The sequence below is a fragment of the Arvicola amphibius genome, chromosome X (assembly GCF_903992535.2).
Source record: "Arvicola amphibius chromosome X, mArvAmp1.2, whole genome shotgun sequence".
Classification (NCBI taxonomy): Eukaryota; Metazoa; Chordata; class Mammalia; order Rodentia; family Cricetidae; genus Arvicola; species Arvicola amphibius.
The window spans coordinates 58,948,424-58,974,536 of record NC_052065.1 but is presented as its reverse complement, the minus strand read 5'-3'; the positions used below and the strand labels follow the sequence as shown (position 1 = coordinate 58,974,536).

General features: G+C 47.4%; 1 protein-coding gene across 7 annotated transcripts in view; it reads right to left on the bottom strand.

Annotated features, from left to right (window-relative positions):
* Positions 1 to 22,035, bottom strand: part of Dlg3 (discs large MAGUK scaffold protein 3) — a 51,212-nt gene extending 29,177 nt beyond the window's left edge. For 2 of the 7 annotated variants that reach the window (XM_038316158.1, XM_038316159.1), the window contains exons 1-10: positions 21,679 to 22,035; positions 18,731 to 18,784; positions 18,426 to 18,476; positions 17,902 to 18,026; positions 17,540 to 17,709; positions 17,102 to 17,238; positions 16,655 to 16,799; positions 15,928 to 16,087; positions 14,293 to 14,449; positions 13,788 to 13,890 (exon numbers count right to left, since the gene is read on the bottom strand). In XM_038316158.1, the coding sequence (XP_038172086.1) occupies positions 13,788 to 13,890; positions 14,293 to 14,449; positions 15,928 to 16,087; positions 16,655 to 16,799; positions 17,102 to 17,238; positions 17,540 to 17,709; positions 17,902 to 18,026; positions 18,426 to 18,476; positions 18,731 to 18,784; positions 21,679 to 22,035 (1,459 nt within the window). Of the gene's footprint in view, positions 1 to 12,870; positions 12,992 to 13,787; positions 13,891 to 14,292; positions 14,450 to 15,282; positions 15,689 to 15,927; positions 16,088 to 16,654; positions 16,800 to 17,101; positions 17,239 to 17,539; positions 17,710 to 17,901; positions 18,027 to 18,425; positions 18,477 to 18,730; positions 18,785 to 21,678 lie in introns of those variants that run through there. The other 5 variants (XM_038316160.1, XM_038316161.1, XM_038316164.1 and 2 more) reach the window with 5 other exon arrangements.
* Positions 22,036 to 26,113: the final 4,078 nt, after the last annotated feature.

The window sequence follows — 26,113 nt, the reverse complement described above, 5'->3', positions numbered from 1 at the left end:
TGTAGTTGCTAGTACTCTAACATTAGCCCCAGTCACAGGTCTCCCTCTCCCTTTTCCAAGCACTGTTAATTCCTTGTTTCAGCTACGACCTTTAAAATGTTCTACCTACCTGCCTCTATAAGCATCTAAGACTAGACTTGACCACCCAGTGTGCCTTCTCCTACTAAAAACCCAAGCCTTTCTTTCCTGACACTAAAATGTCCCAATACTATAACTGACACCCCCACTTTTCCTGTGCACAGCCAACATGTTTCTTAAGTTCTGATCTTTCTTACTGATCGCATCATGTCCTCAACCTACCTCTTGCTTTCTGGCCATTGCCTTTCTATTGTTTTCTTTCTTTTCTCTTCATTTTCTCCTGACTATTTTATTTTCTTTAGAGACCAGTCTCACTCTATCGCCCAAGCCTGCTAAAAATCCTGGCCTCAAATGATCCTCCACCCTCGACCTCCTGAATAGCTGGAACTACAAGTATGTGCTACCACACCAGTACCATAATGTTTTATCTCTACCCCAGCCCTGCCCTGTTTTGACTTAGGTCACATTGTGTCACCTTTTCTCTGGGCCACTGCTCTATTGTACTAACTGGTCTTTAGATCCTTACTTGGTCACCATGAAACTTCACTTTCTAGATTTCACCATCCAAGTATCTATGATCACAGCAACTAAAGAATCTTACCTTGATATTTGAATTAAACATTCAAGGACTGCTCCACCATTCTCCTGCCTATTATCTACATGTTTCTCATTATACACATGCTCTTGATATTCGTGGTCTGGGACCCTTGAATATAATTCATTCACATCTGTTAATTCCTCCTCCTGAAATTTTCTCCACTGCCTAAAGCCAAACCTTCTCTGTGCCCTTCAACAGCATTCTTTTATCACCGTATGATTTTTATCCATTTGTGTATTTATTCAAGTGTCTACTGCATGCCACTGTGTTAGCTGTAATCAAAACTGTCTCCATAAGCTACAATCATATCAAGAAAAACTATTTAATTACAATTTCAATTACAACTGCTAAACCTGTAATAAATAAAAATGTGGAGGGAGATTTAGAGAGGGTGTCCCAATCTACTTGGAGCGGTAGATCTCAGCAAAGTTCCCCCTGGGGGGAGTAACATTTAAGTCCAAAGGAAGGATAGAGGCCCCACAAAATGCTGAGTAGGGAAGGCATGGCTGAACCCTACCTAGCTCATGTTCAAAATGAATACACAGCTATCCAAAAAGCTTATCCGTCCTTATGGAAGTATGGCCATTCAGATATGAAACTCACATAGTTCTTGTTTGCCATTGTGGAGAATCCCAAAGGCTTTAAGGACTCACCAATTATGAAAAATTCTAGAGCACTGGTGGAAACAAAGTTACGAGCTCCACAGAGAGGCACAGATTTGATGAGTGTAAGTTGTTTCAGTCTTTTATGGTTGTCTTTGGAGGATGAACCTTTGGGATGTGTATGAACTACAAACACTTATGGGAACACTCTAGCCCTTTCTGTCTTCAAAATAAATGAATGGAGTTGAAGGTAAAATAAGTGTTAGCAAGCCAGGCATGGTGACACACATCTGTAATCTCAGCACTCAGGAAGGCGAGGCACAGAACTGCTGCAATGTCAAGGCTAGCCTGAGTTACACAGTGAGTTTGAGGTCAGCTTGAACTATAGTGATACCATTCTCAACAGGACAGCAACAAGAAACCTGTTAGTACAGCATACATGAATTGCCAAAAAGTACACTTCTCTGAATTATAATTAATCAGGAAGCTTTGGGTTATGGACCCACTACTTAAAGAATCCAATATCTCTAAAGCTAAACAATTCTGAAAGTCTCTTCTAATTATAACACTATGATTATAAAAAAAAATCAGCGAGGTTCATAAGGAATCAAATCTAGGATTACGCTAATTTATTTAACAAAATCTAAAAATCTACAAATAACCTCAAACTCTTTGAATTAAAAAAGCAAAATATATAAATTGCCAAAACAAAATTTCTCAAGGCTATGTAAGAAAGCACAAGCGACAAACAGCTTCCATATGGAGAACTAATTCCAGGTCTCCCCTTAGAACAATGGTTGGAATGATGACCAGCCCTAAACAGAAACCTGTTCTCATCTGTGCCCTGCCACAATGTACTCTCTCAGCCATACACACATTTAGCCAGGGCTCTGATAGCATCATGAGGTATACTGAGAACAAAACAGAAAACAAGATGCACTGTATAAGCATGCCATAAAGAAATTCCAGTTTATCCCTACAGACTGGGTGGTTATTTTTTTTGCTTTGTTTTGTTTTGTTTTGGTGCATGCGTACGTTCGTGTGTGTGTGTGTGTGTGTGTGTGTGTGTGTGTCTGCCTGTCTATATTTCTGTCTCACAAGCATCTAGGAAGGATGTAGGAAGAGCTAGCTGTTTGGGTAAAAGTGCTATGCTCACTAAAGGTTTTATTACACTCAGTCACCTGGTCTGAAATGAGTACAAAAGTGCCTTACATCCATCAAGCTAAGAGCGAGTATTCACATTGGGTAAAAGCTTCAAATAGGGCCTTCTCCCTACTTCAAAGGAGAGTTCACATAGCATGTTCCAATGAAAGATTAACAAAGTGTTTGGCTCCCTTACTCCACAAGTCAAAGTATATAGAAAGGTTACCCAAAGCAAAATACCTCTTGCAGAAAACCTTAGAATGAAGGCAGAATTCTACCTTTACCCTGCTCTCAGTACCAAATAGGCATTTTCAGAACAAATTTTTACTTAATGGTGATGCTACCTCATAATGACCAAAATACACAAGCTTATGATGAAGCTTGCCAATCTAAATTGATGTAACCAATTTCTGTATTTTAGCAGGTCAACAATCTAATCTCAAACACCCTTCACAGTAATATTCCCACAGAATCCCAAGCTCTTCGGCCATCTTTCCTACAGCATCATCTGAATCTCTTTTAGGTCCAGTTTCTGTAGAAGGCGCCCAGAAAAAGGGACCTAGAGAAAGATTCCTCTAATTTGTAGTTGCTAAAATATCTGTGGTTGCTTTTAGGTAATCTCTCAGTAAAACAATAAAATAATCCAGGGTAAAATGTGACAGAAGAAAATAAGAAACCCCCAAATCCAAATTATGAATATATAAAAATAAATTTGCTTATAATAAAGGTGGAACTTTAAGACAGTGGGGAAATGGAGTGCTTGATAAATGGGAATGAAGTAACTCATTACAGTTTGGAGCAGAAAGAACACCTGTCTCCTTTACAGCCTAAGTAAACTGTAGGCAAGGTAAGGCTTTAAATATGAAACAAAAGCATTAAATAACTAGAAGAAAATACAGCCAGGTATTTATTTTCTCTCAAGATAGGGAAGGACCTTCAAGACCTCCCAACAGAGACCAAATAAATGAAAGGGAAACACTGGATGGGAGCTGTAATCCCAGCACATGGGGAGCTGAGGCAGGAGGATAGTTGAGTTCAAAGCCTGCCTAGACTACACAGCAGCACCATCTCAAACAAAAAGGGCCAGGAGTATAGCTCAGTAGTAAAGCGTCTTACTAGCTTATGTGAGGTCTTGGGATTTGATTCTCAGCACTGAAATACAAGTTACTGGCCCTGTTGTTGGCTGCCCACCAGAACTAGATGGTTAAGATCCTACTACTGAAGGTACACATACTTTGGTCACAGGACATGGAGAAATTAAGCTGGAACTGAGTTGGCAGCTTCCTCTTTAGCTGGCTAGTTTTCATAGTGCTAAAGGGTGCTACCCAGGCTACTAGAAGAGGAGTCATCAACAGTCTTAATCCAGCTGTGAGCCCTGTAAACTACAATGACCACCCTGGCAAGATGTACCCATTGGTGCTATGATAGCATGAATCTTGTGGGGTAAGTAACTCTTTGTGAGTGGATTTGAGGACCACCCCACAAGGGAATTCAAACTTTCTACTGTAAACCTGGTCAAGAGCTGATGGTTATAGATCATAGGCTCTATTGTTTTTTTCTGGATGGACATGTGGTCAAAGAGCCGACTAAGCGCTCATGTCTATATCCATAGATCAGTGCTATTCTCCGCTTTTATCAGAAAACCTTCTTACTGAATTGAACGGTGGCTAATGAAGGGACTCGGAATTGGTGGAATTGCTGAGAATAAGGGATTTTCACCATCACCCGCTTCGAAGGATTGGACAGATCAAGATGGGGTGAAAAGAATGGAAGAGCTGGAGGATGGGGAAGTATGTTGCAAAAAAAAGACACCGTGATTTCACTCACAAACTCATTGCAACCCTGCTTATCTACATAAGACCTGCACAAGATTGGGGAGGACCATCAACATTTCATCATGGAAGGGGGAAGGGCTCATGAAGCTCCAGTCCCACAAGGGGCTATTGCCAATTAATGGTGGCTCTGGAAGGGGTGTCACTTTCTTTAATGGTATAGTAATTGATGATAAGTTGCCCTTGCTCCGGTAAATAACTTCCCACCTATGTTCATGCAAGGAACCCTAATTAAACTCAGTGGGGGTACACGAGCAAAAAGACATGAAAGTAGGTGAGGAACGTGATGAGAAGAAGGGGTTCAGCATGAGAGGGGAGGAAATAAAAGAGGGTAATGGGAGGTGGAAAAGGTTGAAATTCATTATATGCATGTATAAAACTGCCAAAAGAATGAAATAAAATTAATCCACATTAGTGAGAATCTTGGAGGGGGAACCTTATACTGCTTGCAGAGGTAAAAACTAATTTGAAAACCAAATGCATCAAAAGCATTAAACATGTTCATATCCTTTAAATGAATAATTCCACTTAACGGAACATATTCTCAGGAAATAATTATAGATTCATAGAAACCTTGCACAAGGATATTCAAAGTATTTTAGAAGAACATAATATTGGGAGAAAAACTAAGTATCCACAGTCAATAACAGAAGAATGATTACCTGGTTACCTGAACTATGGCACACACCAGGGACTATTTAATGACTTCAAATAATTTTTTCAAGTCATATATAATGACTTAGGAAAATATTCATGATGTGGTTTGAAATAGTAGAAAGAATATAAAACTACCTTAATCTAATAATCTAATTTTTAAAAGCTTACAGACACATTAAAGGATATATAAAATATAAATATATAAAGTTTGAAAAGAAATATACGAAGATGCACATAAACCAGGGATTATCCCTGCAGGTGGTTTGACGGGTGATTTGAACTTTTTGACTGTGTATTTTCTATATTTCCAATTGTCCATAAATGTATATCTAATATTTTTATATCCCAGAATAAAATTTAAGGGATCTTGGTAAGCATGCACACTGAACAGACCAACAGCGTACCAAGGACAAAACCAGGGTATGCTTGTACTAGAAATTTCCATATACACTGCTTCTAGCTCAGCAAACAGATGCAAACAAATCCACATGAACACATAACTGTTCTAACCCAGCCATTTTAGACAAAAGGAAGGAACCAAGTTAGTGCCTCACTGAAATCTGCGTACCCCAGAGCCACACTTTCCTAACCCGCAAAGCAGTAAGCCTGTCCACTGAGAGGCTGACTAGTGCTTACAACTTCTTTCTCAGGGTGGTTAGAAAACACTAGAAAATCCAGTCTGGAATTTAACCCCACATTTACAAAATTCTTTCTCTCTTTTGAAGTCCAAATCCTAAAAGTACATATTTATAGAAAACATGTTTATCTTCATTTTTTTAATCTAACAAACTATTTCATCACTTAATTTTGTCAAGCAGAAAATTCAAAAAATCTCTGGGGCCTTTGCTTTTAAAGAAACTGTGAATTCAGTGAAAAGTAAACAGAAGCCTTTTTCAAGATGATAAAAGCCTATCACAAGAAAGAGGGGTGGGCAGGAGCCTTTATCAAAGCAAGGCAGTTATTAGTTCAAGACCGTGTGATTTAGTAAGTGGATAGATACAAGCAAGAATTCATAAGTTGAATTCAAAACTTACTTCCACTGATCTAAACACAGAATTTTAGCTAGAAAACGTATCACCAGTCATTTTCCATAATGTCCTCTTTTTATAGATTAGAAAACTAAGTCCAAGAGTCAAGGACTTTTATCCATTTTAAAAAAAAAAAACTCAGAAGTAGCTCTCAGGAGCTTGGATTCTCTGATGTAGATATATTATCGCTATATCATATATGTATGAGTCTAGTGTCTATTGAGCTAACAGATGTGTGGGGATGTACATGTGTGTGTTTGCATGTATTCTTACACAAGGTCAGCAAAGACATTCGTTTTAATTTCAGGGACAATGGTAGTCCCAAATTATTCGACTTCTATTCCCCTGTTTAAAGCAACAGAACATTATCCCTATCATGAAATATAATTCTAAAGTATTTTTTAACAACAGTGTCAATATCAGGGTCAAGATTTCAACACACAGCACAATGAATTAAAAAAAGAAACCCTCAAACTCTATAATTACATTAAGAAATAATCCATTTTCATTACTACATATTACGGTAGCCATTCCACCTGGCAGGAAGATCTGCTATTTTACTACCAGCAAAGCTCCGAGAACTGACTCACACCACCTAGCAAGGACAAGAAAGCACCTGCCTAGCTAGGTTCAAGATGCTGCGCCAAATCTCACTACCATGTCCTTGGGCTACAGAAACACGGGATACGGAAAAGCCCAACACAAACACACATGCAGCGCCAGGGGACAAAACCATAAGGAAAGCTTCACACTCTCTTCTAAGTTTACAAAACTGGGTGGGCCTGAAAGGGTGTAATCACTTTGAGAAAAAAGTCTGGCAGTTCCTCAAAGTCTGCAGTTACCTTCTGACCCATTGCAACTTCACTCCCAGGTGTGAATCCAAGAAAGCTGAAAACATCTGTTCACACAAAAACTTCTTCAGGAATGTTTGTAACACAGTATTCGCAGGAGTGGGGAAGTGAAGAGAACACAAATGCCCATCAACCCAAGAATGGAGAAAAACAAACTGTGCTCTAACCATAGACTGCACTATTATTCCACCCTGAAACACTGAAGAACTGACACGTGTCACAACATGACTGAACCATGAAAAGCTTACACTAGAAGCTGGGCACAAAAGGCCACATATTGCAAGGCTTACATGAACCACCCACAAAAGATTAGAAGGTGCCTAGGGCTGTCTGGAGGGAAAGAGCTAAGGGGAAACAAGGAGTGACTGCTAGGGTCAAGGCTTTTGGGAGGGAAGAAAATATTCTAAAATTGTGATCAAAATGCTTTTCTGAAAACTGTAAAAACAACTGAAATGTATATTTCAAGCGAACATGCTTGTATTATGGCATGTGAATTATATCCCAATAACCTGACTCCAAAAAGGTGGGCCCTATCTTTTCATCAGGTCAGCATGCCTAGCTAAAGGACCTTTGCTCAAGTCTCAAACCCCTGCAGCGCAGGCAGGTGACAAGAATGAGAGCTAGTTACCCTCAGGTGCCTTCCCATCACTGGCCCAATAGCATGCCGGGCCTTCTATTTATTCTCAAATTAATCTATAAGCAGGATAAGAATCCAGTCAGAGCAAAACTGAGCAGCAAACAATAAGCCTGTGAAATATGCTCAACATTACTATCAAGGAATGCAAATCAAAACCACAATGAGATACCACTTCACACCCAGAAGGATGGTGACAACCAAAAGGACTAATGCTAACAAGTGCTGGGGAGGACACGGAAATGGTACAGGCCTGAACAAATGGACAGCAGCCTGGACAGGCCTCTAAAGGGTGAACACTGAGTGTTCACGTGATTCCAAATCCAGAGACTATTTCCAAGAAATATGTATGCTTATGTCCCTTGAAAGACCTGAATATTATTGTTCATAAAGTATTACTTATAATCATTCTAGAGTAGAAACAACTCAAAAACAACACACACAAACACAGGAAAAGGAATATTATTTATTCATGAAAAGAAATGAAGTACCGACACATGTTACAACATAAATTAGCCTTGATCTTGTGCTAAGTGAAAGGAGCCAGTCTCAAAAGGCCACATGCCATATAATTTCATTTACATGAAAAATTCAGAAAAAACAATAACCCCACAAGCATCAGAAAGGAGATTTGTGGTTGCCTGAGGCTAAGGGAGATAAGAAGTTTGGGGATGATGGTTAAGCTGTTAAGTTCCATTATGTGTAGTCTGAAATAAATTGTTAAGGTCATAAAAAATGAGTGACAGGGCTGAGATGTCGCTCAGTGGTACCACCCCTGCTTAACACACATAAAGCCCTGGATATCAATGTATAGCTTAATAAAAACAAAAAAATTTAAAAAGAAATGAGAAATGCCTACTAATGCCATTAACATTCTTAAACCTGTACACATTTGCTATAAAATTGAGCGACGCAACTTCCACCTTTTGGCACCTCCCGGAAACGCCCCCCTCCCACAACAAAATCACTCTCTGTGGGAAACTCACTTTGCTTCTGCAGGAGAGCCTCCCACACGCTTAGAAATCCCTTGTCCACTACTATTTCTTTGGGGACAGGATTGTACAATCACCTGAACTGAAAAGCTGAGATAAATGGGGTGTAGTAGCACATACCCTTAATCCCACCAGCATTTGGGGAGGCAAAGGCAAGTGCTTCTTTGAAGTTTGACACCAGTCTGATCTACATAGCAAGTTCCAAGCCAGTCAAAGCTACAAAGTGAAACCTTCTCAAAAAACAAAACAAAAAAAAGTACAGCCTGGTGGTAGTAGCACGCCTTTAATCCCAGAACTGGGAGGCTGAGGCAGGAAGATCTCTGAGTTTGAGGCCAGCCTGGTCTACAGAGTGAGTTCCAGGACAGCCAGGGATACACAGAGAAACCCTGTCTCAGAAAAAAAAGTATCAGAGTGATACTAAATAAAGCAATTTAACAACCTATGTGCCAAGTCCACAGGTTAGATGATGTCCAACCCTTAGTTGTGCAGGAGATACATTAGAAAGCAAGTATCTTCAACCTATCACCCCCCCCCAAAGCTTACCCCTCTCTGTGTATTAAAAGGAGAATAAAGAAAATCTCCCATTCCTCCCTTCACCACAGCCCTAGGTCCTTTGCTTTCATTAATTTGCCTCTTATGGCCCATATATGTAAATAAAATCATGCAATATGTGGCCTTTAGTGCCTGGTTTATATTGTGTTTGTTGTTTTGGTTTGGTTTTTGAGGCAGGGTCTCACTATGTAGCCCTGACTGGTCTGAATTTCCTATGTAGACCAGACCGGCCTCAGACTCATAGACACCTGCTTGCCTCCGCCTCTCAAGTGCTGGTGGGAGTACTTCATGCTTTTAAGGTTCACAGGCATGCTGTGACAATCAGTTCTGTATTCTGTTTGATGGTAGAATAAAAACCTGGTCTCTGTTGGGAGTGCATTTTGTTTACCCATTCTTGGCTTGATGGACATTTGGGGCTTTTCCACCTTTTCACTACCGAGGAACCGTCTTTGTCCTCACCTTGGTCTGGCTTTAGGAATGCAGTAGGTGTTTCAAACTTTCTTTGCCTTGATGTACTTTTACCTCTGCTCTCATGACAGATCATACTGATAGGGTAGCAATGTTTACACCCTTCATTCCCAGATTTGGAGAAATGTTGTAGGAAAAATAACCCTTTGAAACATTCTAGTTGTTAGCAGCCCTGGCCTCTAGCTGTTCCAGGCCTTCTGTGAAAGGCACCTTAAAATGGAAAAAGTCATTCTCTGAATTGGCATACTCCTACCCTATGTGGATTTACATTCCAGTAGGAAAAAACTGTTCACAAAGGATCAGTCCCCAGTTGGGCTACTTTAGGTGATCAATTTCTGACTCACTTCTGATTTGAACGTCAGGTTTCTACTCTAAAAACAAAAGGTCTTTCCAGAAAAACACTAGCTCAGTTTAAGCAAAGGCCGAAACAGAGTAACTAGGCAAAAAAATGTACATCTCAAAATGTTAATGGCAAGCCCACCGTCACCTTGGTGCCGCAATTCCATAAGTCAATGAGACTTATTATCCAGTTTAAAAGAGTTTGGAAGAAAGCCTCTGCCAAGTACCAGTTGTTTAAATTTTTCCATTTTGATATTTTTAGCTAACAGGTAGGATTTTGAAATCCACTACAGTTTGGAGCAGTCAGAAGTGAAACTATTAAATAACATCTTTTACTGTGGTGTCTTCTCATTTAGCAGTTCTATTTCTATTTCATATTTCCAAAACTCCATCATGAAAATACTTTGTAAGACACCCATGCTAGGCACACTGTAAAGCACAAATAGAGAGAGCCAATTCCTATACCTCATTAGTTCACACTAAGCAATCACATTTACAAAAAGTCTCAAGGTAGGAGCATTTTAAGTTGCCATCCAGCCCCCTGAATGTTCAAGGGAGATACATTAGGAAGTGACTGCCTATCACATCCCCAATGCTTGTCCTTCATTATGTATTCAAATGAGAGGGGGTCATAAAAATGTTGTAAATTTATCTGTGGCAATACAGGCACAACTCTGTGTCATTGAACTATAGACCTACATGTGGGAAATGAGTGCTATTATGACTTATATCTCATCTAAACCATTTTAAAAGGCAGGGAAAAAGTTCTTATCCTGACTGTTCTAATTAGTCAGCGCTATTTTAAGCACTTGTGCTAAATATGATGTAGTCAAAGCCTGCACAGGAACGGTGCCTTCGCAGAGTCCCCTTCCATTCGGATCTGTCTTTCCCGCATTCCTTCCCTAGCCCCCTGGTATTTCTCCACCCCGGTTGCTGGTGGGCTTCAACTCTGCATGAGTCTTGGGTCACAGTTGTTACAAGCACTGCATGTGCCCCTAGTGGACCTCAAAATCAAATGGTTTGCTGACCCTCAGCAACTCTGCCAAGGTTGTTCCAGTCTGCACAGTAGGGGTGCTGACTGTGATCTGACCCTTTCCAGTGCTCATGTTCTAAGTGAGAAATCCAATTGAACGGTTGCTTAGCCAATAGTATGCAAAGTCTCTGCCAGTTTTGCCAACAAGACACATCTATTTGGATTATTCCCCTCGCAAGCAGCCACCATGATGCAATCCTCCAAAGAACCATATTTAATGTATTTTTTAAATTACCAATGTGGAATCCTTACCATTAAATACAAGGATTTAATCTAAGAAAAGTGTGGGTTCAATACAGAATGTCTAATGTCTCGACCAGTACCTAAAGATACATTTGCAAATGAAGACAAAGCTTGGCTTATTAGAACTCTGTTGAATTGAGCAAATCAAAGAAAAAATAAGACTGGGGAGGTGGTATTGCTTAGCAGTGCTTCAACTAATTCCTGAAAAGAAGGCCCTGTGCAGCAAGTGGTAGAAGGACCTGCCACAAGACAGCTCCTCAGTAGACATCATAAACTCAAAAACACACTGAGAGCAGCAAACCCTGCAGCAATCACTTTAGCCACTTACAGCTTTTTATGCAGACCAGTTGCATTCCCCAAACAAAAGTCAGAGAAACAGTTAGTCACCAGTTTCCAGTATACAACCACCAGACAAACTCACAGTATTGTTTCCATATGCCCAGCATCAGAGAGAAAACCGAAACAGCACTGGCTCTTCAGACACACACACACACACACACACACACACACACACACAGAGAGAGGGGGGGGGGGGGAGGGGGAGAGAGAGGGAAAGAGGGAGGGAGGGGGGGAGGGAGAGAGGGGGAGAGAGGGGGGGAGGGAGGGGGGGAGGGGGGGGGGGGGGGAGAGGGAGAGGGGGGAGAGGGGGGAGAGGGAGGGAGGGGGGAAGGAGGGAGGGAGGGAGAGAGAGAGAGAGAGAGAGAGAGAGAGAGAGAGAGAGAGAGAGAGAGAGAGAGAGAGAGAGAAAGCGCGAGAGAGCAGTGAGGGGGACAGGCAGGCAATGAGAAGCCATTTCCTTTGCAGAACCCACTCTTAAGCTGAGAGCCCAAACTGATAGCTATTAGTTGCTAAGAAAAAATCCAAAGGCGAATTCTCTCCTGAGAAGCAAACCGCACAAGCCTGATTCATAAAAAACAAGATCCGTAAGGTGCGTTCGTTCCCTGTCAGGAAGCTGAAAGCCAAACATGGAGATGAAGGAGTCGAGATGTCCATTTGCATCTCTCTTTCTAATTACCTGAGACTAACGAGATCGCCTATTAGTTACCTCCCTTCACTCCCGTCTCCCAAGGAGCCTGGTAAAGGGTGACAGGGCCATTGCTCTTTAGGGCTCAGAAAGCACGAAACCAGCGTGGGGGAGGGGCAGGAAGGACAAAGGTGGTCGCTTTTGAGGCTTCCTAGCTTTGTCACAGGGATCCCGGCTGGCTTCTGCGGTTCTGCTCGCAAAACTGGAGCACCTGCCAGGACCAGGTCCCTTCCTCCACATGGGTTACAGGCCTGCAGGGCCTGGGTGTCCAAGGAACCCCGGGCGCTGCAGCCCTAAGGGACAAAGGCCAGCCTTACAAGAGGGAGGGGGGACGAAAGACGTCTGGCACAGAATGAAAGCTTTGAGAAGAGGGGGCACGAGAATCCTAAACTAATTGCCGGCATTCTTAGGGTTAGGGAGAGAAATGCGCATGAGGGAAAGGGATGATTTAGAAAACTCCTGTGAGGACTCGAGGGCAGCTAGGGACGCAGCAGGAAGGAGGCTGTGGGCAGCACTGAGGCTTTAGGGCAAAAGGGGGGCACAGTTGATGGGTGAGAAGCGGTGATGGCACGGAGGTGAAAGCCAGCCAGGGTTCGGTGGACGGAGAGCCCCTCGCGGCCCAGATGCAGGCCGAGCAAGCCCCGGAGGTGGAGAAGGGGCCGCGGGGTGCGCAGCTCAGGCTTTCGAGGGAGAGGACAGAGATGGGGCGCAATGTTGGAAAAGAGGCTGAGAACAGAACAGTGGAGAGGCTAGGGGGGACTGCGAGGGGGCCTGGCCCCGGTCCGTCCCACCTCACCTGGCGCCCAGTCGGAGTTCAGGTCTAGTGTCGAGAAAGCGCCGGCTCCGGCCGGTCCCTCTGTCCCGCGCGGGAGACCACGGACACAAAGCGGGGCGCGCGAGGGGAGGGGAGGAGGAGGAGGGGATAGAGGAGGAGACGCCAGAGGCGCGAGGGGAGGAGGGGCGCCCGTCGCCCTCCGCCTGGGTCAGGGGGCGGGGCGTGCGGCTGGAGGCCGCTCTCGGCGCGCCAATGGTTGTCCAGCAGGCTCGCAGGCTGGGGCGCGCCTTCCTATGGTTCACCTCAACACCTGGGCCTCCGCGGGCCCCGGCCAATCAAACACCTTTGTTTGTATAACCGGCCCCGCCCACTCGCCCCTGCTGAGGACCTGCTAGCTGAGAAAACAAAATCTCCAACTGGCTGTGAGTCTTCTCCTGAAACCCCCCCCACCGCGCCCCATCCCAAGGGCTTAGCATCACCTTTCAAAGCCTGTGCGGGTCTTGCAGTCATTTTGATGAAGGGAGATAAATGGGATTCACAAATATTTGATCCAAGATCGCTTAGGATTTCTTACTCTCTGAAGTCCTTCTAACCGAGAGTTACTCTTTTTCCAGGGCACACAATTCCAATCACCGCCTCTGAGCCCTCCGCTTCTCCTTGGCTTTTCCAGTTGCCCTAAAATCTGTGGCGCTTCTTCCCCGTGGGCTGCTGCCCACTACTGGCTTTGTGTAATATTGCACCCCTCATCAGCAGGCTCTTAAACGCCCCTTGATTGATGCTCCCAAACCACCCAAACCAACCACACTGTCTAGAAGGGAAAGGAAATAAGAGGTTACCGCACTAGAGGACCGCAGATTTGGTCAAATGGCTTTGTTTTCTTTGGTAGGAAAAGCCAACACTAAGTATAGGTTTCAACTCGTCTTCCCGTCTTCCCTTACCTTCAGGTCTGTACTGGGCCACAATGGTGACTGACTGGCCAGCCCGTTTCAGGGCAGCTGCTGCCTGCTCATGAGTGGCATTCCTTAGGTTGACTCCATTTACCTGTCCAAAGAGAGGAGCGGTGAGTCACCCCAATGGCAAGAAAGAATCATAGCAGTTAGAAAGGGGGCTTACAGTCCATCTCTCAGCCGATTTGGATTTGTTTTCCCCAAATTCCATCCTTGCCCCTCCCCAAATTAGTCCTGTCACTAGTGTAATCATTATTTTTGTGGAAGTCAAATGCCAATCAAACTTAAGATCCAGGGACATTCATTTCTTCCTCAAGCACAAGTCGGGTCTTGGTCCCTTTTCCCTCATTAAAGATATTTATAAAGACAATTTACATTTTCTTCAGTTCTTAGCCCTTCCCTCATCTCAAAAAATATTGCTTGGCGGACACAAGGGCTCCCCTCCTCCCTTTTAGTTTGGCACAGCACCCATCTTCCCACCTCGCCTTTGTCTCACCGATAAGATCCGGTCTCCCCTTCGCAACTCCCCACTCAGGTCGGCTGGGCCTCCTGCCAGGATGAAGGAAACAAAAATGCCTTCTCCATCCTCTCCTCCTACGATGTTGAAGCCCAGGCCTGTAGACCCTTTGTGCAGGATGATCTTGCGGGGCTCTCTGGAGGGAAAGGAGTAAAGACATGACAGGGAGGTCAGGACAAAGGATGACAGGAACTGTTGACCCTGTGAAGACCAGTCTGTCACGAGAGCCATACTTGCTGCAGGAAAAGACTTGGGCTTCTATATGTGATACCCTGTTTTCCCCTTTGTCTCTTGAAACCTGCTTGGCTGCTCTGGTATGGCAGGTGCCAAGTTTCAGTTCCTCTTCCTAAAGCGCCCTAGTCAATTTCCCAATGGGCATTCCTCCGCACTCTCGGGTCAACAGAACCTCAGCCAGAACTCTAAAGCCCAGATTTCCCAGCTCACTCGCTCGTCTTCTCCTGAGTCTTCTGGTCTGTGAAAGGCCCTGGGCTGAAAGAGAAACCTATTAAGGGCAGTGGAGTGACCCTGGGTTGATGGCCCTCACCATCCAAAAGATACTTCCATTACACCTGCTGCTCCAAAGCTCTGAAGTCCCACCCTCCAACTAGAACCCTGTCTACCTTCCCCCAACAACCTAACAGCTACCGCTGGCCAGTGTGGAAGACAGAGATGAAAAAAATCCCAGGTCCCGAAATGATGCTTAAGGGCTACACTGAAGAGAGGAGACAAATATATTTTTTTTAAAACTGACTAAAACTGGCCATATTCAAGGAAGCTCTTTCTCTAAATGGTCATAGTGCCACCAGGTGAGCGGAATTCTCTGCACATGTGTATCTCTACAACTCGCCCGACTCCCCAGCACGTTGTCCCATCCTGCCATCTTCATCTGTTACATATTTCCTCGCCCAGGTCTCAAGCGAGCCTCTTCCTTTCTTGCTATTCCGAGTCTCGGGGTGCGATGCTCCCTACCTGGCATCCCCTCCGGGCCGCAGGGAGCGGAGCGGCCATGCCCACCTCTGCGAGGCCCTCCTCCAGGCCGAAGCCGAGGCCGTGCCCAAACCCAGGGCCAAGCTTGAGCCTGAGAACTTGCGAGCCCTCTCCATGGCTCCTCTGGTTCTCCCCGGCTCAGCCTACCCTTGCGTCTCCACTGCAGCCGGCCCAGCAGCCACCTGGGCCCCACCCCGCAAACCTGTCCCCCTTCAACCCTGGCCGGCCTGACCAGTTCAACGGCCCCGGCCCGCCGCCACCACCATGGGGCGGAGCCCTTCCCCGCGCAGTCCCGGGCCGGCCTGGCGGTCTCTCAGAGTCCCGCCAACCCCGAGGGCTGAAAGACCTTCCTCAGGGATTACATATGGCTACCGCAGAGAGGATTGCCACTGTCGCGGGGCAGGAAACCCCTGTCGCCCAACCCCTCCCCCCAGCCCCCTAAATGCTTCACCCCACCCCGGATCTGCTTTTTCTGTTCTGGGCCACTCGCTAGGCACTCCCCCTGACGGCAGAACTCGTTCTTGCAGCCACCTCTGCCCCCTCCTAGAATCCCAAGGCCTCACTGTTGCCGGGCAGAAAATACATCCTCACTCCACTCTAGGTGGAAAGAATAGGATAGGGTCTTACCTGGTGAAGTCTTCCTCAGCCAGCATGTGCCTGGGAATGGGAGAGTAGCGTGTAGGGGGCACCTGAGGAGGAGCAGGGTAGGTGACCTTGCTCTCGACTGCCCCGAGATAACCCAGGTTGGAATTATGGCTTATGTGGTTGTCAGCCAAGGCAGTGAAAGCTGAGGTGGAAAAAGAAAGAAAATGGTCCAGAGATGCCCCCACTATGGAATTTTTCCCAACCCCCTCCAAGGATTTTTCCATACATCCTACCTCAGGTGCAAAAAAGACCCAGGGATGCTGATTCCCTAGGCAGCAGCTCTCTGCTTTATCCACTCCCCCACTCTCACCCCAGGGTTCCTCCTCCTCAGTCCTTTTCTAAACCCTGGGCTTACCCCTGTGCCTCTTAGAAAGAGCTGAAGTCAAGGCAGTCTACAAAGAAAGGCATGGCTAGGGGTGTGACTAATAATAATCCCTCACATCTCTATAGCCTAACAGTTTCCAAAGGCTTTCTCATCCGGATCCCATTTGATCCTTGCACCAGCCCAATGAGGAAGGCAGCATATGTATCATTAGCTCCTTTAGGCTGAAGAGGAAGCTAAAGGTGCAAAAAGAACCTGCCCAAGGGCACCCAACTCCCAAGCACAGGGCTGGGGCCTGGACTCAGTTATGACACGGGCATTTGTATTTGTACAGACACTTTACCCCCGGCCCCCCGAAACCATGGCCAAAGACCAACGGGTACATACTGCTGGCGTAGTCAGGAGGAGCATACATGTCGTTGAGGTGGAGGCTGCCTGGCTTGGCCACCTTCAGATAGACCATATCTGATGTGTTCTTCAGTGAGGCCACAGCTTCCTCGTGCCTCACGTCCTGCAGATTGGTGTTGTTCACCTAGAAGAGGAGACACCCTGGGGTGGGTCTACGAAAGGGAAACCTCTCCAGGGAGCTCAGAGGAATGGCCTTTGAGTGTAGTAACAGGTCCAAGTGGGGTAGGACTAAAGGGATATAAAGGTGGTTGACCCTACCATGGAAAGAACTAGGGTCTTGATTCCTGGGTATACTCAACTCAAGTGATAGTCTTGAAATTCTCCGAAATGCCTCCTTCTCTGCTGAGGCTTAGGTGTAGTGAGAGGGTCACCAGGGCTGCCCCTCCCCACCTTACTACTTGGGCATCCCCATGAAGGCTGTCTCACCGCAAGCAGCCGGTCCCCAATCTGTAGGCGGCCATCCTTCTGAGCAGCTCCTCCTTCGATGATCTTGGTGATGTAGATGCTGTTGTCTCCTGGGATATGCTGGTTGCCAATGCCTCCAGCAATGCTGAAACCCAGGCCTAGTCGGCACCCAGCAGGAAGGTGGGAGAGGGCCACAAGGAGAGATTAGCATTTTCCCTCCCAGCTATCCCACTATCCCTTCCAAAAGCTCCTTTCCCACTAGGAACCTCAAACACCAGCCTAGCACCCCAAGGGCAGTGAGGGGTGAAAGCTGAGGTCAAGAAAGAAGGCTATGAGCTGGGACTAGAGGACTTGTGCTAGGAGGAAGGCCACTCCCTTCCATTCCCCCACGGAGCAGCTGTGACCTAGGACCTGGGAGTGGGGGTGGGGGGCTAGAGCTAGGAACCAGGAGGGCCACACCTTTGGGCCCTTTGAGCAGGTTGACCTCCATGATAGTCTCAGGCGGGGGCTGTCGCCGCCGCACCACCAAGCGCACCACAGGGCCTGCCTCCTTCAGCGCCTCCACAGCCCGGCTGTGCACCACCTCTGACACGTCCACTTCATTCACCCGTAGCACACAGTCGTTTACCCTGTGGGGAAAGCCCGAGAAGCATGACACGGGGCCACCATCCCTCTACCGTGTCTTCTATAGCCTCCCTCTCCTCTCCCTCTCTCCTTTCCCTCTCTGACCTAACGGAAGGGTCATGCTGCCAGGCTGACCCTCGTCTTCTCGCCTCCGTCCTGTCCCTTCCACCCACAGCCCTGCTTCCAGGCCATCTCACCCCAGCCTCCCATCCATGGCAGCTGCTCCACCAGGAATGATCTTGGTAATAAAGATGCCAGGGTCATCAGGGACATGAGGGTTGTCGATGCCACCTGCGATACTGAAGCCCAGGCCAGAGTTGCCCTGAGAAGGGGGTGGAAGGGCATAGTCATTTCATTCTGAGAGCACAGGAAGGAAGGGTCTTGGCACTCCATCTCCCTCTATGTTCCAGAGTAGGTTCTCCAGGTCCCATGGTAGGATGGGGCACATTCATTAGAAATTTAGCAGTTTCTCAGCCTGTGTTGACCATTTGGGTGGGGAGGCCTCAGCAAACCAACCCCCCCACCCCAATTCTCCAGGCCTCAGCAAGCAAGATCAATGAAGATTTATTTGGCAGATGAATGATACGGCTTCTGAGGGCCCTGTTTCCCCATACTCTCAATCAGGCTCCCCTGCGAGTCTTGAAATGCTGCTCAGGGCCCTCCCCTCTCCTGGATGCAACCCTTGCTTCCCATTTCCCACCCTCCCTACTGGAAAACTTACCCGCTCCAATACTATCTCCTCGTACTTGAACATGCCATCACTGCCGTTCACCTAAGGGAACACAGAGTGCTTCCTTCAGAGTTTCCTGCCCTCCCAGCCAGCTGCCCTCTAGTCAATTTGCTTCCTTCCCCACTCCCACAAAGATCTCAAGCACACCACAGGATATCACTAGAGCACAGATGGGGACAGGTTGACCCCAAGCGAGCACACCCCTCCCCTTGCGTTCAACCGTGTAAGTCCAAAGCCAGCAGCTTGTTTAGTCCAGATCAATTGTCTGAGACTGAGCCAATCAGTGGTGCACTCACCGATAGGCTGGGCTCCAGGGCCTTGGGGTTCACTAGGAGGGGTGCAGGGCTGGCCTAAGGGGGATGGCAGAGATGGAGCATGGTGGACAAACCATACCACACCCAGCATCAATAGGAAGTGCCCAGAAGCCTGGCCAGGGAACCTCTCCGTTTCTGAACCACAGCTCCCCCTGACTTCGGGATCATAGACTCCCACAATGTCAGATACAGGAAGACAACAGACACCATCTTAGCCAACCACTTTCACATGATAGCTGGGGACACTAAGACCCAGAGAGGTTGTAGGATGTGCCTAAGGGCACACTGGGAGTTAGGGTGTAAAACCTGTCCAGGTGCTCTTTGGATTATAGGAGGCTTCAAGGCCAGTGGCGTTTTGGCTACTCATCCCTCCTCCATGTTATTCCTGTCAGAGTACCTTGGAAGCCCTATTTTTACACTTTCTTCAAAGGTTCCAGAAAGTCAAGTTCTCAAATGGACGGGAGTAAAAAGTCTATTCCATTTTTTTTCCCAAGGGACTTTCGACTTGAATCCTTTGTGTCCCAGAAGAAAGGGTCAGGGTGGGAAATGGTCAGGAGTCTAAGGACAAACCAGGGGTAGGGCAGGACTAGAGTAGGCAAAATTCCCCGTGAAGGAGAGCCTGATGGCCCACAGACATTGAAGCAGAACGTGTGATCTTTAACACACAGTGGCCATGAGAAGACAGGCAAGAGAATGATTCCCAAAACACAGGCTGTTTTCAGCAGTACACAGATGTGGCCTTCCTGACAGGACAAGCTTGTGGCCGGTTTTCTTATGGAAATCTGATTCTGCCCAGACAAGTACACCTGCTTCTTCATTCCCACATTCATTTCCAAGACTGAAGAAGCCCCCTTGTCTCTCTCCCCATGTGTACCAGCACTAATCCAGATTTCAATGGCCGTCTTGCACCTTTCGGAAGTTTCAGCCCCAGGGGAGAACAGCTGGGAGGGGTGAGGGCTCATTTGCTAATCCTGCTCTGCTTCCCCCTTCCCAGTCCCATCCTTTGCAGGACTGGCTTCAAGAGGACTGACTAGCCGTCCCTCCCTTATTTCCTCCTCCTTGTTCTGTGGTCTTAAGGAGTCAGTGGTAGGATTCTAGCCTCATCCTGGTCCCAGGAGGAAAACAGTCTCTGGCTCTTCAGAGACCCCACCCCCAGACCAACACAGCAGACTGAAGTACAATGCAATAACTACAGGGAAAAAGAAAATCCATGCAGCTCTTTCGTGCCCCTGGTGCACCATGTGTGCCCACATGTGCCAGCCAGGCCCCCCAAGCTCAGTTTGGGTGGCACCTGGAGGTCTCAGCTCCCAGTAGCTCACCCTCTAGCCCTGGTCCCACTCCCACTCAAAACCCTTGCCACCCAAAGATCAGTCTGGGTAAAGAAATGGTACCCAATGGGCCCAGCCCTGGAATTGGCACCTATCTCCCACTGGGCAGGCCAAGCATGAGCATGTGTTTGTAAGGGAGAAGCAAAGGAGAGGGGATTCACGTGAGAGGGCAAAGAACCAAGGCTAGGGGACACAGGAAGAGGTGTAGGCAGACAGAAAGGCAGTACACAGGATCCCTCGCTCCAAGAAGCCCCCTCTTTTTCTTCTAGGTGGAAACACATCCCATCCTCAGAGGAGGACAGGGATGGTCAGAATGGTCACCAGCTTGGGGCAGTCAGCACATGGCCATCAATGGCAAAGCCTCCTCCTCTCTCTCCACCCTGGGGGCTGCAGAACTAGACAGGCCCTCCGCCATGCATGCCAGAGACCTGGCTCTGCCGGCCCAGCCTCCATTTTGCTGCTTCTCCCACAGATGCTCCTTCCATTTTCTAAGCTGGCAGTTCAGGCTGGGAGTGGAAGCCGGAGTTGTGCCCAGCACCCAGGGGCTCCCAAGCTGTGCCAAATCAGAGCTGGGGAGCTAAGTTTTCCCACATCTGTGGGTACCTACAAGGGCCATGCCCCACTCGGGGAAGACCCTGCACTAGGGCAGTCACCCTTCGCCTGGCTTCAGGCAATATGCCTGCTTTGGAGCAAGGAGACTTGTTTAACACCTCCCACCCCTCACCCCCACCAGCACACACACTTCAGAGCGAGCGGCTTGGACAAAAGAGTGTCCTTCTCAGCAGCCTGTCAGCCTTGCTCGGGACGTGTCTCGCCTCTTCCCCCTCCCCTCTTTTTCCTGTCAAGAGCTTCTCACCAGGGACAACACACACACATATACACACGCGTGCGCGGGCACACACACGTGTACACTCTTGAAACCACATGCTTATACACATATACATGGAGAAACACACATAGGCAAACACAACTACTCCTGTAGCCTCGTCTACAGAGCCACCTCCACATCCAGAGAGTCATCCTCGCACATCCATGTGCACGTTCACACACAAAGGGACTGGGACGGAGAGGGACTCATGATATTGAGATGAAGCTCAGCCAGCCCCGCACATGGGTTCCGCTACATACATTCACCCAAGCTCCATTACTTTCCTCCACACACCCCAACATACATACAAACACATATGTCCCCCCCACGCAGAGCACCATGCCCCCTCCTCCCCTCCTGTGGAGACACACACCACATACAACCCCCGCAGAACCTCCCGCCCCCTGCCAGACACAGAGACACTGCCAACCTCCCCCCCCCCTTCGCCGCACTGAGACAAACCCAAATCCCCCACACTAAAAAATGTGCCCCTCCGCCATACCATCACCCCCGACACAAACAGCTCCTCCCAATCCCCTTCAGATGGAGACCCCCCAAACAGACACACATATTTGCAACAGTATCTTTTTGGTCAGCCGCAGTGTTAAGGCTCAGACACATAGACTTGGAGCCCCAGCAATCCCTACTGTTTCCCAGACTTCCTAGACCCCAATCCCTAGTCCTTTCGGGTTGTTCCACCAGCCCCCACCACCCGCCCATCCGCTGGTCCTTACCTGCTCATACCAATCTCGGTTGGTACAGGTGCACTCGGGCCACCAGCTGGGGCCACTGCCGTTGAGTTTAGGGGTGCTCTTGCCAGGGACTGGCTTAGGGGGCACTGGCCCCACATCTCGGCCTGTGGGGATCAGCTTGGCCTTGGTGCGAGGGGTGGGGGTAGCCCCTGCCTGTGAAGGCAGGGTCTGCGAGCTGTAGCCTCCATAACTGGAGCTGGCCCCATTGCCCCCACTTGGCCCATAGGGGTCCGGCACCTGCCAATCCCCGTAGCCAGGGGTCTCGAGACGCCGCAGGGCGGCCAGGCGGGTCACCTCATAGCACTCGGGGCACTTACAGCAGTGCTGGTGCTTGTTCATGGCACTGCCCCCCGCGGCTCGGACCCCCCAGCCCACGCCAGTTTCCACGCCACCGGCACCACCACCGGGCTCCCGAGCACACTCGCACTGCTCAGACCAGGATTGGGGGGGCGCCCGTTGGGGTGCCCGGGCGGAGCGGGGCCTGGGGCCGGGCGGGCGTCCCGGGGCCTCTGCCCCCACGCTGCCCCGCGCCCATGGCTCCCCCTCCAGCACTGGTGGCTCCGTGTCGCCCGTTGTGGCTTCTGGGCCAAGGCCCAGCGGCAAAGAAGAAGCGGGAGCCCAGGCAAAGGCTAGGTGCGGCGAGAACCTCTTCTGCTCAGGTCCCCAGGATGGATCTGAGTGGAGTCAAGAGCATCTCTCCCTGGCTCCCTTCTCAATTGATTCCAGCCAATCAGCTTACAGAATCAGGCAGCGGCAGCGGCGGCAGCAGCAGGAATGCTAAACAGCCGCTCCTTAAAGGAACAGAAGCAGAGGCGCCCCCCCGAGCTCAGCCACAGCTCCCCCGTTCTCTGGGGTACTTGCTACCCTGGTCTAGGTGGCTGAAATTTGGACCGCTGGAGAGCTTAGGAGCACGATCCCCTGTCCCCCTGTCGCCAATTTCAGGCTGTCTTCTGCCCACTCCACCCCGCCCCACTTCCAAGAGGGAGTTGCAGTGAGATGCTCAATGGGTCCCTAAATCTGCTCTAAGCTAGGGCCACCAGAAGTAAAGACAGCAACAGAACAGACCGTAGGGGCATCTGGGCAGGGTGCGAGAAGTGCTGCCTCCTGCAGGGGACCAAGGAAGAGGGCAGCATCTAGATCTGTTAAATATCCGAATCGGGACCATTGTTCTCCGATCCTCTAGGCCCTGAAATGGCTATTTCATAGTCGACCTTCTTACATCACCAGTGAGAGACTTAACCCCAGAACCGGCAATAGTAGAAAACTACTTAAGCCTGCCTCCGACACTTCTGCCTCCACTCCATGGTTATTGTTAGGCCAAGAAGCCTTGGGATGCTGAGAGGAAAGGGAGTCCAGAGTAGAAGGAAGTGACAAGGAAAGCTCTGATGTGAGAAAAGTCAGCTCCGCGGCTCAGGAAAAGCACCTAGGAATACCTGCTGAAGGAGGTCTCCATAGATTCTCCCGGCTCTCCCTGTAGAAGGTGGGAAAGGGATGATGATAAGACAGAATCTTTTTTTTTTTTTTGAGACTGAGTGACCATCTTGCCTCAACTACCTGATTGGTGCCATTACAGGTGTCACCTGGCCTAACTTTTTGTTGCTGTCTTTGTTTTCTCTTTAGCAGACAATGACTGAGTCATTAAATCGTCTGAAGCACAAACAAAAGGCCCTATCAAGGCAGAATTAAAGTTACCTTAATTCTACCAATAAAAATGGGAAGTTCAGCGACGTTAACACAGCTAGGTAACATAGCTGAAAGACGTAAGTCCTTGCCCTCTGACTCAAACCACCCATATAATGGATATACTCTAAGTTTTCCTACAGCTTTGAGGTCTAGGTTTAACTCAACAAACATTCATTGAGCACTAACCCCCCATGGAAGTCCATGCGTTAGTGCTGCTTCACTCCATGTTCACGCCAAACACTGTTCTAGAATTTGATGATAGAACAGTTAAGACTGAACAATATAGAACACACAGAACAAACCTGTCCTTGAGGAGCCTACATTCTACTGAGGGGATGCAGACAGACAATCACAACAGAAATAGTTAATCATAGAGTCACGATGATTGGCCATGATTGGCATCTTGGCTAGAATTAGAATCACCTAGAAGATACACATCTGGGCATATCTATGAGGGCATTTCCAGAGCATATGAGCTGCCCCTCAATATGAGTGCCATCTTCTGGTCGGTCACTAAGGGATAAAAGTCTGAGTGAACTGCAGCAAGCATTTGCCTGCTTTCACTTGCTTTTCAAAACCCATCTGTAGACTTGTTTATTATTTTCTGTGTACTAGTGTTTTACCTGTATGCATGTATGGACACCATTTGCATGCAGTGCTGGCAGAGGACAGCAGAGGGTGTCAGATCCCCTGAAGCTAGAGTTACAGATAGTTGTGCATGTGGGTGCTGGTAATCAAACTTGGGTCTTCTGCAAGAACTATAAATGCTCATAACCACTGCGCCATCTCCAGCCCCTCTTCACTCCCTTTTGACTGAGCGCCTCTACCGCTACTGTTGCCATCGTTGGCTGCCATCAGACTCCATGGTCTTCAGTCTCCCAAATGAGCTTAACATCAGTGACTCTTCAGGGGTCCTCCAGGCTTTCTGCACTTGTTTGGAGCTGCTGAAACATACAGTTTGGACTGAACAGCTACCAGGTTCTGTGCCTTTCCAGTATACATACAGTTTATACATACAGCCATTTCTGAGCTGCTACTTTCCGATCATGTCAGCCAATCCAATAAGCCATTATGATAATATACATGCATTCTATTGGTTCTATTCCTCTACAGAAGCCTGTCTAATGCAGATTTTGGTACCATAAGTAGTTCTAGAGAAGGAAGGATGAATGCTTAATGATTTCTGAACTAGTTCTCTAATTTGATTTTATATATATATATATATATATATATATATATATATATATATATTCTCTTGCTAGCATGGAGAGCACTAACTGGAAATCCATGACATGAGCTGTTTAAAGAAATATGTGGGCTGGGCGGTAGTGGCACACGCCTTGAATCCCAGCACTCTATAGGCATAGACAGGAGGATCTCTGTGAGTTTGAGGTTAGCCTTGTCTACAGGTCGAGTTCCAGGACTGGCTCCATAGCTACTGGGAAACCCTGTCTTGAAAAAAATATGTGAAATAAATGCATTGGACACTTCTGGTTCACCACTTGTGAGTAGCAGAAAATTTGATGAGTTTATACATAATACTTTTGAATAATTCTGGAAAACGGAATATAATGGTGTTGACTGGTTGCTTCCAGTATCTCTGGATCAAGTAACAAAGGGAAAACGTAAGCTCAGAGATGGTTTTCCAGCTCCAGGGGTGTAGTAAAAAATCTAAAGGCTCAGCCAAGAGGTGGTGGCGCACGCCTTTAATCCCAGCACTCGGGAGGCAGAGGCAGGCGGATCTCTGTGAGTTCGAGACCAGCCTGGTCTACAGAGCTAGTTCCAGGACAGGCTCCAGAGCTACACAGAGAAACCCTGTCTAGAAAAAAAAAAAATCTAAAGCTTCTAAGTGTGCCCTGAGAGGGAATCCTCTCTCCAACACCCATAGTGGTGAAGATGCCAAAAACCAAATAGGAGCCCCCATTATTAGTTTAGCTGACTTACATCACAAGTTTAGGTTGGAGCCTCAAAGGGTGTCTGCAGTTAAAGTGAGGACACTGACTGGACAAGGACTGGGATCCTATAACTTAAGATAGACTTGTGTAGGAATTCCTAGTGAGGCCAAAACATTGAGTCCTCAGATATTAATAAATTTCTTTTTAACCATTGAGCCGTTTCTCCAACCCCCAAAGTGTTGAGTTTATTTTGCATGAACAAAGAGTCTCTCACTCTTAGTAATAGGTATATCCCCACTCTGTCCCCTGAAGTATTGTTCTCTCTATCACTGTTCAAGAGAATCAATCCTTCATTATCTATAGTACTAACAATCACTGTCTCTGAAGGAGATACCATGCAAGATGTTGCTGATGCCCCTCAGAACACCTCCTTCTCGCCCATCGTTAGTCCTAGACCCATAACCAGACTCTTAGAGGTGAGGAACACAGTATGACCCTGAGGAGATGCACTATGCTCCAAAAGAACTGCTTGAATTTTCTAGTTCATACAAGCAGAGGTCTGGAGAATGTATATGCTAATAGATTTTAAGGCTATACCATAGTGGTGAACAGAACATAAAACCATTCCAGGCTGAATTTACTGATATGAGCTGAGATTCTGGGTTTAATGTTTCAGCTAGCACAGTATCCACACAGAGCAATTCACAACCTCCTGCAACTCCAGCCCCAGGGGATCCAATACCCTCTTCTGGCCTCTGCAGATACTGCATTCACATCTTCACATATCCACCCAGAGATACACACACACACACTTATTTCATTGGTTGAATGGAGTATGA